The 14301-nt window shown below is 45.3% G+C and overlaps 1 protein-coding gene across 10 annotated transcripts in view; it reads left to right on the top strand.

Annotated features, from left to right (window-relative positions):
* Positions 1–14301, top strand: part of EFCAB6 (EF-hand calcium binding domain 6) — a 241550-nt gene that overhangs the window by 27224 nt on the left and 200025 nt on the right. For all 10 annotated transcript variants that reach the window (XM_019447136.2, XM_053895851.1, XM_053895852.1 and 7 more), the window contains one exon: positions 4790–5001. In XM_019447136.2, coding sequence (XP_019302681.2) covers positions 4790–5001 — 212 coding nt within the window. The remainder of the gene's footprint in view (positions 1–4789; positions 5002–14301) is intronic.

The raw sequence follows: 14301 nt of genomic DNA, 5'->3' as shown, positions 1-14301 counted from the left end.
ATAATTCATATTAAATGAGCGCTGTTCATGGGGCAAACCACAGACCTGGGACCCCTGTTTCCTTTTAAAACAGTTTTTTTGCTTTATGTTCAAATCTGAAGGATTGCTCTGGACCTGACTTTATATTCATGAGGCTCTTCTTCTGTCGTGTGCAGTCTGCGGTTAAGCAGATCAAATGAGTTTTTTCTTTTTACTTCTGATCTTATACTTTTAATTTCCAGCTTTGCAGTGTGCTTTCAAGAACAGTTTTGCTTTTCCCCGCTGAAATCCCCTGTATATTCAGCGTGTTGTTAGGTTTGCCTGTGATCTCTTGAACGTGTTCACCGTTCCTGCTTTACACACCTGATCGTTTCTCCATCTGTTCTCTCTGTGGCTCTTCTGGTTTCGCTCTTGGTTAGGTCACCTTTTCTCATTTCACTTGTCTCGCAGTTTTAAAAAGATTTAATGGCACACATTTGTGTGGAGCACGGAGGAAGCAGAAGAAACTGTTGAAAGCCTCTTCTCTCAGGCTTCAAGTGAGATGGGCTGTCTCCATTTCATCTCCGAACTGAGCTCTTGTCTGGCTTCGGTTGCAGCTGCCCCTGGTTTTCAAATGCTTTGATCTGGACGTCCGAGCGCTTCCCAATCCGGCTGCCGGGTTGGCTCTCTGCTTTACGGCGCCCCCTGCCAGTTTCGGAGGGTCTCCGGGGTGGGGGGTTCTCTGCCCTCCAGCCCAGCTCCTAGTTTTCCGCTCCTGAAGAGGCCTGTCTCTGCCCTGCCTGCCTGCCTGCCTCCACTCTGCAGGTGGGCCCCTGAGGTGGGCTCAGCCTTAGGGACTCGCCTCTGCTCTCGTGCTCTGTCCTCAGCCTCTGGCGAGCAGGTGCCTTACACTCAGGGAAGAGCCTGCCCACCCGGGCCCCGTCACAGCCCCGTACCTCGTCCCCAGCAGTGGGGTGCCACTTCCACCCCCGCGGGAAGGCGCAGGAGGCCGGGCGCGGACTTGCCCTGTGGCTGAGGCCCCGCGGCCTCAGCCCATCACACCTGTCCCCGTGCGGCCGCTGAATGGTTGGTTCTTTTTCCCTCACCCCGGTCGAGAATGAATGTGCTCTGCTCCCCCTGCTCCTGCAAAGGGTAAAAGGGCCCCGGGTCCGTCCCCTCTGAGGAGTGGCTTGCCCTTTCCGGAATTTAGGTTGTTGGCGTCCCTCAGTTCTCTGATGGGCTTAAAACTGAGCATCCCACTCGTTCTCATCGTTGGGGTGAGAATGACAGTCTCTTGTGACTGTTGTATATTCTAAACGGATGCAGAAAAGGTTGTCAACTTGCCCTTCGGAAAGATGATATCAATTTGTACTCCCACCAGCCGATTATGTGAGTGTCGTTACTGCTTTCCTTTCAAACCTTGGGAGGCGCGTTAGGCACGTGAAAGAGTTTTCCTTTTACTGTCCCCTTGTTTCAAACCAATATTTCTGATGACTTTTAAATTAGAATTGTTGATTGCAAAGGTGGTGCTTCTTGGGAAGCAACTAAAACTAGACGTGAAAAGCCCAAAAAAAGATTTCAAGGTGGAGACATAGATTGACAAGAGAGACTCCTCCGTGACCCTGGGGCCGGAGGAGGAGTTCGGGGCTGGATGGGCAGAGGGCGAAACCGGGTTCGCCAGCCCACGTGGAGCCATGCAGCCCCTCCCTGTGGATCGGCTGCTTCTGAGATTCCGGGGACGGAAATGGAGTGGGGGGGGGTGCCGGCAGGGCCCCTGGAAATCTGGGACGTTTAGGTCTCTTCACGCTGGGGGCTCCTACTCAGTCCTCTTCCCCGCATCTGCTCCCTCCCAGGTGAGCCTCTGACTCCACGTCCCCGCATCTCTACGCCTCACGCATAACCAGAGCGATAGCCCCGTTCTGACTTCCCTCCTGAGCTCCAGATCGAATCTCCAGGTGCCTCTCTGACCTTTCTGCGTGGGTTCATCTGATGGGCATCTCAACCGTGAGCCGGCCAAGCAGAGCTCTTCGTTCCTGGCGTTCTCCATCTCGGTGAATAGCACCATCATTTATGTGGTTCTTCGAGCCCAGCCCCCAGTTGTCCTTGGTTTCTTCAGGCTCTGCCCTGCTGAGCCGATCAGTCAGCAAAACCCCGTCCACTCTGTCTCTTGACTATACCTCCCATCTGTCTACTTTCCCCCCCTGCCCCACATCCAGGGCCACCACCTGGTTTAAGCCACAGATACCTCTTCTCGGACCCTTGCAATCGCCTGCTCTCTGGTCTTCTTCCTCATTTCTTGCCCTTGTGTAATCTACTCTCTACACAGCAGCCGGAGTGATTTTTGAAGACAACGTAGGTTAGAGGGGATCACCGCCCTGCTTGAACTCTCCTGAGCTTTCCCGTTGCCTTTGGAGACAACCCCAGGTTCTTGTGCAGACACTGAAGCACCACCCACCCCGATCTCAGCAACTTCTGCCCTCCGTCTCACGCGACGCACGCGTGCCGTGTCCACGCTGGCCCTTTGCTTTCCTGGACACATCAAACTCATTCCTGCGCAGGCGCTTTACCTGTTGCTGTGTCCCCTCTAGCTTCTCGTCTGGCTGGCTCATTTCATCGTTGTGGTTCAGCTCATCACACACCTAGAGAGGACTTCCCTGACTACTGCACCTAAAACGGCTCCCCCCTGGCTCTTCGCCGTGTTCTTTCTCACCGTCTTTGTGGCACTTCTGCCTACCATTATTTTATCGCTTATTGATTATCTGTTCCTTGTCTTTACTCTTTCCTCCAGATTCTAAGCTTTACAAGAGCTGATCTCCTCTGTCTGGTTCACTGTAATACCTCAGTGCCTAGAGCATTGGCTGAAATATGATGGGTGCTCGATACATATTTTTTGAATGACTGAATTATACTTCCTTAAAAGTCAGTGTTTCTCGGGGCTCCCTTCTTCTCTTCGTGGCGTGCTTCCCCCATGGCTTCTACATGGCCAGTTCCCCCACTTCTGATCTCTAAATGTTTGTGTTCAGCTTTCAAGTGGACATTCCCACTCAGAGATCCCAAAATGAATTCATTAGTTTTCCCATAAACTTTTTTCTCATCCGTTCCAGTATGTATTGCTATATACGATCTCCTGTAAATGTAGAAGCTTGGAATAGCAATGATCATTTATTTTGCTCACGGATCTGCCATTGGAGCACTAGGGACTTTACCTGGTCTATTTCAACTTCTCGTTCATTCACTCCTACTTTTCCCTCCGTGCCCATCATCTTAGTGTAGACCTCCATTAATACGTGCCTGAGCATGCTGTTAATTAATGACATGTCTCCATACTGTCACTGGGTCCTCCCCTTTCTGTCCCTCCTACATGTGATGTCAGAATTCAGTTTAAGAATGAAAATTGGGTGATGTCATTCTCTCGATGGAAGTCCCAGCTTGGTGTCCCATGACCAGAGCATGAAGCTGGATGGGAGCCCCTGGGATTTGGCTCCTGCTGACTTTCGTAGTCTCGTCTCCGGGTTGATGCCTCCTAGGCTTGTCCCTCCGTTTGCCTCAACTGGCTGTCCTCCACAGTACCCCCTGCTTCTAGCCTCTCTCACTCTTGGGAGCACCAAGTTCCAGTTGAAGTTGTCACCTCTTTCTTGTAAGCAGCTTTTCCTGAGACCTTCAGCCTGTCACCCCAAACCAGCCACCCTCTTTTCTAGGTCTCCAGTGGGTCCTGGTTATGTGTGCCCCTCCCCAAGGAGGCAGTGGGCATGGTGAGCGAAAGGCATCCCAGCACCTGGCATAGGCTTCCTGGGTGCTCGGCGAGCATCGGGGGAGGTGAACGTTGGTGAAAGCTCATGCCAGAGAGGCATGATACCTGGATAAGAAATTCTCATTTGAAGGGAAATAACTAGAATCACCCTTCCCTGGCTCCTGCTTGTGAATGAGTTTATAAAAGAAGAAATGACATTAAAGACATTTAACACACATCCAGAATTTACTATGTAAAGCAAAGCTACTAAGTAAGCTGTAGTCACCAAGCCTTTACAGTCTCATAAGTCAATAGAACAGATTTACCAAACTACCTTTCGTTTTAGGCTCCTCTTTCTTGAGTAGGTTGTAAACTATCAAAAGGGAACAATCACGTGCTCATGCTTATGAAACTGACTGATACCATGAGTGGATTTGTACTTACTGTATTTACTTGTTCCCACGGCCGTTTCCATCTTAGACAGAGAGGATGGAGGCTGGGGTGTGTCAGCTCTCCTCTGGTGACACGGGGACCCCTGGGATCTACAGTACCACGGGCCCCACGTGACTGCTTTTCCTCCCAGGAAGTGCAGCCCCCCCGCCTCCGGGAACTTATTTAGCACCTTCTGACATTCTTTCATTACCTTCCAGGGGACCAGCCATTCTCATCCCTTCCTTGTCTTGGAAAGGGAAATGATCTAGATTTGAGAGTTACACGTTTTCCCCTCAAAAAAGTGGCAAGGGGGTGAAAAGTGAATATGATATTTTGAAGATTTATTTGAAATGATACTGTTCTAATTGAATTTTCTTCTGAAGACCATCTTCTTTGCTTATAATGGTACATGTCCTGGACAGGGAAGATTATCTTTGCTTTGCTTTTTCTCTTTAACGTGATTACCGTTATTTTATGTTGACCAGATTTCAGAGGTAAAAAATGGCCGTAGATTCGCCGTTGTAAGTCAAGCAATGCTTAGATGCGTAAAGTGAGCTACAGTAGAAGAAAGAGTGTTTTAGAAGTTTGTGGGATCCTAGTCCGCAGTGAAGTGGTTTTGGAGATCTTTGCTTTAAGCACGTCTAATAAACAACTGTATCTCTTTGACAGCCGCTGCTACTGCAAATCCGATACTGTCCTTCTTAGATGTCAAACGGATTTTATTTCAAAAAATTACCGATAAGGGAGACGAGTTGAGAAAGGCCTTTCAGCTGCTCGATACCAATCACAACATGACAGTGTCGAAGAGTGAGCTGAAAAGAATTATCACAACCTTCCTGATGCCTCTCACAAGAGAACAGTTTCAAGATGTCCTGGCTCAGGTACCGTATGCACAAGCGACTTAGAATAACCCAGTTCTGGAAAAGATGGGGTTGGTTACTGCAGCGGGCATTGTGTTCTGGTTTTTCCCCCCACGGTTCCAAGTGAGTGGTTCAAGTTTTGTTTATTTTTCACAATTCAGTTTAAATCTGGCGGATGTGGGGTGATCAACATGGACGCGAGTCATGTTTTGTGTGGACCACTGGTACAGCTGTTTCCTTTAGTTTTTTTTTTTTTTTTTTTTAAGGCTTCCACATAAAGAGTATTTGGTCAACTCATATTTTGGAAGTTAGTATTTTGGCATTTGTTCTTGCATTGAATGGTTATTGAGCACCTACTGTATGCTGGACCCAGTGCAGAGCAATCAGACGCAGGCCTGCCCTTGAGGGGGTCCCGGTCCCATGAGACGTATTTGCAAGTGTTGCTAAGCGTGGGCATCACAGGCAGGAGAGTTACCTAAAAATGGGGGGGTTGTCCAAGAAGGCTTTGGGGAGGAAGCGGTGTTTTTGGTCGCGTTGTGATGGAGGGGTGGATATTAGCCAGATGAAAAAACGGAAGGGCATTCTAGGCAGAGAGAATAATAGCCCAGGTGAAATCATGCATGTCAGACTCAGCATGGCATGTCTATTCAGAGAACTGGGTAGTGCTGTTTGTATCAGAAGCAAAGGGATACGTGTCAAGTTGTGGACAGGGGGGCCAGTCCTGAAAAGTACCATGCAAAGGAGTTCGGCTTCTGTCCTGGAAGCCGTAGGGGGCCAAGGGTTTGCAGCAGGGAAGATGCAGTTACTTGGGGAGGGATATGGAGGACAGGCCCTTGGGCCTTCCGGTGGGGTACCATACCAGGGGGCTGTAAATAGTCAACATTTGGTGAGTGAGCCCTCAGGGCCTTTAAAAAAGGAATGCACAATACAATAGTAATTAAACACTCTCAAAATAAATCCATAGGGAGCGATGTCATAATATAAAGTAGAAAAGTTGGCTGGGAATATCAGTAGTGTACCTTCCAACCCAATAACCCAATTATTAATTCGTACACACACACACAGGCACACGCACACACACACACACACACACACACAAATATACATATTTTTACTCATTCATTACTTCTTCATCAGAGTCTGGCATTTTATAGTATTTAAAAGCCTATTTCCTTCTAGAATTTGGTGACTACCTCCACCCAACTCAGTTTGCTTTCTTTTACCACAGGGGAATTATGTGTTAGGAAAACAAACAGCCCAGAGAATTTCGGGTGTTCCTGAATTCTAGTTTTAATCTCAGGGACTGGCTCTTCTTCCTTTGGCTGATTTAAAATGAAATCGTAGACCTATTTGTTGTTTCTTCTTGAGCATACCATGCTACTGTTTCAAGGATTTCTCTTCCTTTAATTTTGTTTTTCACTGAATGTGGGGTTTGTAGCCATTCTTTTCAAATACATATATTTTTCCTTTATCTTCTCTGAGACATTTTGGTATTGTCCCCAGACCCTTGAGGCTCTGTTCATTTTTAAATCTTTTTTTCCCTATTTTTCAGATGAGATAAGATCTGTTGATCTGTCTTCAAGTTCAGTGGCTCTTTCTTTACATCTCTGTTCTGCTCGTAAGCTCATCCAGTGAATATTGAATATTAGATATAGTGTTTTTCAGTTCTAGAATTTCCATTTGGTTCTTTTTTATAATTTCTATTCATATGCTTACATTTTTTTCTTCAATTATGGGCGTATTTCTTTTAACTCATTAAGCAAGGTTAAAATAGCTGTTTTAAAGTCCTTGAGTGAGGGGCACCTCGGTGGCTCAGTTGGTTGTGCATCCAACTCTTGATTTCGGCTCAGCTCATGACCCCAGAGTTGTGGGATCAAGCCCCACGTTGGGCTCCATGCTGAGCACACAGCCTGCTCGAGATTCTCTTTCTCTCTCTCCCTCTGCCCTTTTCCTCCACTTGTGCTCTCTCTCTCTAAAATAAAAATTAAGAAAGTCCTTGAATGATAATTCTAGTATCTGGATTGTCTCAGGGTTGGCCTGCATTGGTTTTTTTCCCTCAACGAGGGTCACATTTTTCTAGTTCTTTGTACTTGAGTGTACAGTTAAACTGTGGTTTGTGAGCATAATTCGTTCTGGAAACATGCTTGCGATCCAAAGCACTGATATATCAAAGCAAATTTCCCCGTAAGGAATAATGGAAACTCAGATGATTTGTTCCACAACCCAAAAATATTCACATAAAAATGATGACAATACTGTAATATAATACAAAATAATAAAGAAAAAACAAAGCAAAGTAAACAAATTACCCTGCACTTGCCTTTGAAAACCTTCTTGGCTGGTATGAGGAGACAAGAGAGAGGAGGGTTATTGTGTAGGACGACTTTCACTATCACTAACGGAATCACTAATATCTATTGGCTCAATGGAATCTTTTTCATTTCATGCAACTTTAACACAGAATATATCCAATGACACTTGCTTTTGCCTTCTTTTGAGGGTTTCACAGAAATGTGACATTGCGTTGTCATTCAACAGATTCGTCACTCGCACTGCTATAGCCTTATTTGGGTGATGCTTTTCTACAAAATTTTGTGCTGTTTCCCCCATTTTACACGTATCCATAATCTCATTTGAAGTGAGGATTCCTCTGCCTTTTCCTCCTCCTCTTCTGTGACAAGATGTAGACGCAGACTTCGTATAATATCTTGCAATTTCGGCCACTCATGTACTTTGTTCATACTTCTTGATTTCCGTCTTAACTTCCATAGTAATCATCTTCTTCTTCTTCGCACCCTTCTTTTCAATCATTTTCTGTGTGGGGGCCATTGTATATGCTCACACGGATGTTGACTATAGTAGAGCATTAATAAACTCTTATCATATACCGTATATAACGTGGCTGGCAATTAGGCAGCAGAGGAAAGGGTCTCTATCTGCAGGCAGCCTGACCTAGAAGGAAGCAAAGCATTCCTAAGCTTGCTCTTGTCTGGAAAAGCAAAGGACTGTCTGTAGGTGCCTCGAAGTGACCAAAAATACACTGGTGCCAGTTGTGGGCACCTTCCAACGTTCTGAAAAATCACTGATTTCTGCCAAACACCGCGGCCTGAGACTGAGCATCTGAGCATGGGAGACAATCACCCACAATCCCACAGAGAGAGAGAGAGAGAGAAACCATTGGCTCAGTTGTGATCATGTGACTTTCGATGTCACGTACTACTCATATTGCAAGACATCACTCATTTATCAAGTTAAAATTTTATTAGAAATGTTTGCTCATCTTGCGGAACACTCACAGAACAAATTACTCACAACTCAAGGTTTTACTGTATTTGGATTACATCCCAGACCCGTGTTACCCAATAGAAATGCAGCGTGAGAGGTGCCTGGCTGGCTCAGTCGGCGGAGCACGCAGCTCTTGATCTCGGGATTGTGTTCACGCTCCACACTGGGTGTAGAGATTACTTCAAACTAAAATTAAAAAAAAAATTTTTTTAATACATAATATATATATATATATATATATACACACACACACACACACATATAGAGTGACTCACACATGTAACTTAAAATGTTTTAATGGCCACCTGAAAAGAAATAGGTGAAATTAATTTGAATATTTTAATTTAATGAACGTGTCCAAAATGTATCATTTCAACATGTTATCACTATTAAAAATCGACAATCAGTAGTTATTTTGCATTCTTTTCTGTGTACGAAGCCTTCAAAACCTGCTATACACTTTATACTCACAGCCGACTTCAGTCTACACACTTAAGTTTCCATTGGAAATACTTGATCTATATTTAGATTTCATAAAATTTATAATTAAAATACAAGTTTCATATACTTAGTCGTTGCAAACGTACTTCAAAGTTTTCCAGTCATGAGCAGGGGAGAGGCAGAGAGAGAGAGAGAGAGAGGGAGACACAGAATCCGAAGCAGGTTCCAGGCTCCAGGCTCCAAGCTGTCAGCACAGAGCCCGACGTGGGGCTCGAACCCACGGACCGCGAGATCGTGACCTGAGCCGGAGTCGGACGCTTAACCGTGAGCCACCCGGGTGCTCCTCATTGAATTAATTTTAAAATTTAAATTAATGAACATGAATAAAAAGCTTCAGTTCATCAGCTGCCCTAGCCTCGGTTCAAGTGCTCGACAGCCACATGTGACTGTGGCTGCACATCAGACAGTATAGGGCTGAACACTATAAATACTGTGCTGTGGAGACTGGATTCTGTTACATTTCTCTGAAGACTGTCGATGCTCCTGCTCTGGCGGCAGTTAACCTGCAAACTCTGTCTTGCCGGCAGTGAGCATTTGCTTGCATCTGAGTTTGGCCCTTTTGTTTCTCGGTGGGTCTCTGAGTCCGGCTTGCACATGCCTGGTTCGGGCATCCGTTGGAAACTTGGACAGAACTTAGAACAGCAAGTGGGTCTCCTCCTCTCTCCTGTTTGAGACTTCCCTCACATTTTTAGTGGCCGTGGTTGCTTCAGGTTCTGCACACCGGTCCTTCAGGCCAGAGGGACTGGGTTTTCTTTTGGGGTTTTAGCTGCTGTGCTGGGGAGTGACTGTGGCTTACTCTTAGGCTCAAAGCCTTTATGAATGGGAAACTCCCTCCATACTTGTCCCTTTTCCTGAGTTTTGAATTTCTCCAGAGTCTTCCTGCTTTCGTATTTGCCAGTTTATAGTTGTTTTGTGCGGGAGATTGATCTGTTATGAGCTGTATCTACCACAACTTCTGCTTTATCAGATTTTAAAAGCAGTCACAAATTTACAGAGAAATTGGAAGTTTAGTGGGAAGAGCAGTTTTTTTTTTCCCTGAACCATTTGGGAGTAAGCGGCCCCATCACCCCAAATATTTCAGCGTGTGTGTCCTTCAAAACAAGGATAGCCTGGGGCGCCTGGGTGGCTCAGTCCCTTAAGCATCCGACTTCAGCTTAGGTCATGATCTCACCGCTCATCGGTTAGAGCCCTGAGTCAGGCTCTGTGCTGACACCCAGAGCCTGGAGCCTGCTTCGGATTCTGCGTCTCCTCTCTCTTCCCCTCTCCCATTCGCTCTCTGTCTCTCTCTTTCTCAAAACAAACAAACAAACAAAAAAATCAAAACAAGGGTAGCGTTCTACATAACTGCAATCTGACCACCAAAACATGGATATTAACATGAGCTCATGACTACCGTCTCAGCCCCAGGACCCAGCCTGGTTTTGCCAGTCATTCCATGCAGGTCTTGTATGATCCAGGTCAGAATCACGAATTGCATTTGGTTGTCGTATCTCCCCAGTGTCCTTCAGTCTAGAACAGTTCCTCAGTCTTTCCTTAGCTTTCCGGACCTTAACACTGAAGATTGCAGCGTGTAGCATGTCCCGGTGTGAGTTTATCTCCTGTCTCCTTACGACTAGATCAAGGCTTGCATCTTTGGGCGGGAGTACTGCAGAAATGCTGCTGTGTTCTCACTGTGTTTTATTAGGTTGCACTGTGATCCTAGTTTGTCCTGTTACTGTTATGTTCACTTTGATCACTTGAGTATCTGTGGGATACTGGGATCTGTCAGGCTTTTTCATGGTAAGGTACTCTTTATCCACTTTGTAATTAATAAGCATTTTGTGGGGAAAATTTGAAACTATGTAAATATTCCATTCCTTACTGAACTTTCATTTATTCATTTACTGTTTTTATATTTGCAGGGACTCAAGATTTCCTCTTGTATCAAGTGGTTATGATCTATTATGTTCTTCATTTATTTTGATTTTTAAATTGCCTCTACTTTGACCAGTAGGAGCCCCCTCCTGCTGGTTTGTGTCCTTTTGGCATACCCTGTCATTCTCAGAGCACTTCCTTCGTTTCCAATATAAAATATTCCAAACTCATCTGTACTTTCCTTGCCTCAGTCCTGGAATTATCCATTTCCCTAAATAGCTTTGGTCCTTTCAATGGAAACGAAATTCAGAATCCAGAATCTGGGCACTGGGGCTGCTCATTGCCACTGGGATGGCACTCCAGGCCTCTCAGTGGGCAGAGCTCTAAGGGTACGTTTCCCCCCAATACACATGTATACGTGCATTTACATTTCCGTTCATTTCTGTACCAACCTCTCTCTCTATTGAAAACCATGAGTCTACACCAGTAATGCCAATTCTAATCCTACCTCTCAGGGTTCTTTCTAATTTTCTTGCTTTTTCATATTTGCAATTGCCTTTTCACACGACGAGAAGCTTGGATTTTGTTATTCTTAGTATATTTCCTTATTCGATCAGTCTCCCTGGTGTGTGATCATCTCCCATCCCCAGAGCCTCGCCCTCGCGTGTGGATGCTCTCTTCACCCCACTTGGGTCACGTCCTGCTCTGGACTCCCATGGTCCCCCCAGCATGGCAGACGTTGTTTTTTCTCTGCCCCATCAGACTCTAGGACTGAGTTATTAGGGAGGGAACAGGAAAGCAGGGAAGAGAGAAGAAAGATGAAAACCTTTTCTCCTTAAAAAAAAAGTTTCCCCTTTATTCACCTTAACTAAAAATTTCACAAATAATACGTATCAATGATTTCATGTGTCACTTTTGACTGTACCCACAGTTTTAAAAATCTGTTTATTTTGAGAGATAGAAAAAAAAGTGCAAGCAGGGACGGGCAGAGAGGGAGGGAGAGAGAGAACCCCAAGCCGGCTCCACGCTGTCAGCACAGAGCCTGATGTGGGGCTCGATCGCAGGAACCATGAGATCATGACCTGAGCGGAAACCAAGAGTCAGGTGCTTAGTTGACTGAGCCACCCAGGCACTCATGTATCTATATTTTTATTAAAAACTTTACTAAGATATAATTTATGTTGTAATAAAATTCACCATTTAAAAATTTACAAGGTACTGGTTTTCCGTATATTCAGGGTTATACAAGCATCACTACTGTCTAGTTCTAGAAATTTTCATCACCCCCAAAAGAAACCCCGTACTCATTAGTAGTCACTCCCCATTTCCCCTCCCCTAGTCCCTGATAACCATTAATATATTTTGTGTCACAGTAGATCTGCTTCTTCTGGACATTTACTATAAATGGAGTAATATAATCCATGATCTTTTGTGTCTGGCTTCTTTCATTTACCATCACGTGTTCAAAGTTCATCCGTGTTGTAGCATGAATCGGTACTCCCTTCCTTCTTACGGCCGAATCGTGATCACCTTTTGTTTATCGTTGGCTGATGGACCTTCGGGGTGCTTCCACTTTTTGGCCTTTGTGAACAACGTTGCTATGAAAATTCACGTACAGGGGTACCTGGGTGGCTCAGCCGGTTGAGGGTCCGTCTGTTGATTTTGGCTCAGGTCGCGATCTCACAGTTTGCGAGTTCGAGCCCCACATTGGGCTCCACGCTGACAGCGTGGAGCCTGCTTGGGATTCTCTCTCTCTCTCTGTCTGCCCCTCCTCCACATGTGCCCTCTCTGTCTCTCCAAATAAATAAATGAACTTAAAAAAATTCACGTACAAGTTTTTGTGCGGACATATGTTTTAACTTCTCCAGGGTACGTGCCTAGGAGTAGAATTGCCGTGTCATGTGGTCATGTTCTCTCTCGGTTTTTAAGTTTTTATTTAAACCCCAGGCAGTTAACACACAGTGTAGTATCAGTTCAAGTGTGCAATATATAGTGATTCAACACTTCTATACAGCACTCGCTGTTTATCATGACACGTGTACTCCTTAATCGCCATGACCTGTTTCACACGCACCCTCCCCCGCTCTGGCGACCATCAGTTTGTTCTGTACAGTGAAGAGTCTGTTTCATGGTTTGCCCCCCCTCTGGTTTTTTTCCCCTTTGCTCGTTTGTTTTGTGTCTTAAATTCCACATACAAGTGAAATCATATGGTTATTTGTCCTTCTCTGACTGACTGATTTCGCTTAGCATGATACTCTCAGCTCCATTCACATCATTGAAAAAGGCAAGATTTCATTCTTTTTGATGGCTGAGCAATATTCCATCACACACACACACACACACACACACACACCCCACATCTTCTTTATCCATTCATCAGTTGGGCTGTTTCCATAGTTTGGCTGTTGTGGATAGTGCTGCTGTAAACATCGGGGTGTGTGTATCCCTTCAAATCAGTATTTTTGTGTCCTTTGGGTAAATACCTAGCAGTGCAGTTGCTGAATCGTAGGGTAGCTCTATCTTTGACTTTCTGAGGAACCTCCATACTGTTTTCCAGAGCGGCCGCACCAGTGTGCATTCCCACCAACGGTGCAGGAGGGTTTCCCTTTCTCCGCATCCTCGCCAACACCTGTTATTCCCTGTGTTGTTGATTTCCGCCCTTCTGACAGGTGGGAGGTAGTAACTCGCTGCGGTTTGGATTTGCACCCCCAAGGGTGAGGGCAACTGGTACCGTTCTCTTGTTTTTAAGGAACATTTGTCCTTGCAAACCCGGTATCAGTTTCCTCATAAGCTTGATTTGACTGATACTTTATTTATACCAAATGGAGAGTTAAGATATTTTTCCTGCTAATGTCTCCCTATATTCATGATCTAATGTTAATTTAAAATTTTGACAACCTTCCCAAGCTAATCAGCTATGCAGGAAGAGGAAAAGTACAGAAAATGTGAAATGTGTATCCGTTTTTAAAAGCTACATCTGTTTTTAAGAGAAGTCACTGAGAGCTGTAGAGATTCAGAGACTTTAAAAACCAGGCCCTGGTAGTCTAGCAGAAAGAATAAGCATGGCTTTTCTAGAACCTCGAGCTCCCGTGACCGCGTGTAAACCGAGGAGGCTGGAATGGGGTGCATTTTTAGGAGGCCAAGTCCACTGGGAATGAAGAGCAGGGTTTCTCTTTCCAGTCACTGGAGTTCACAGGGCGGGTGACTTTTCTAGATCTTTTACCAGCGAATCTCTTTTCCAATAGTGAATGTAAGCCTAACCGGAAACATAGAAACCGGTAAAATATTTCAGGGGGATTTCACTGTCAACATTAGGTAAGAGTTTTCCAGTTACAGTGAATTCACTTCAGCTTCAATTTTATTTTAAGAACCACGTCGAGAATGTTTAAATGTTGGACAGTTTTGGAGACTGATCAGGGCAAGAACAGTGTGGCATTGCTGGCAGGGCATCGCCCTGTACCTTAGTCTCCACTAACGGTAGAGTGAATCTTTTTACGAAGGTGGCCCCAGTCTCTAAACGTTAATAAAAATTTTATGAAAGAAGTTGAATTGGCAAAGAGATTCCAGAGAAGAAAACCACAGCTGTGGTCTGGTCCCAGAGGTCGTGCTGTGTTGGGGAAAGAGATGTCTCTGAAGACGCTTGTCGACATGATGGATGTGGATTTAAACACTACCCTCCCC

Source organism: Panthera pardus, unplaced genomic scaffold (assembly GCF_024362965.1).
Source record: "Panthera pardus isolate Hobbes unplaced genomic scaffold, ASM2436296v1 HiC_scaffold_6, whole genome shotgun sequence".
NCBI lineage: Eukaryota > Metazoa > Chordata > Mammalia > Carnivora > Felidae > Panthera > Panthera pardus.
The sequence above is the reverse complement of the archived record's forward strand: the minus strand, read 5'-3'. Positions and strand labels throughout refer to the sequence as shown.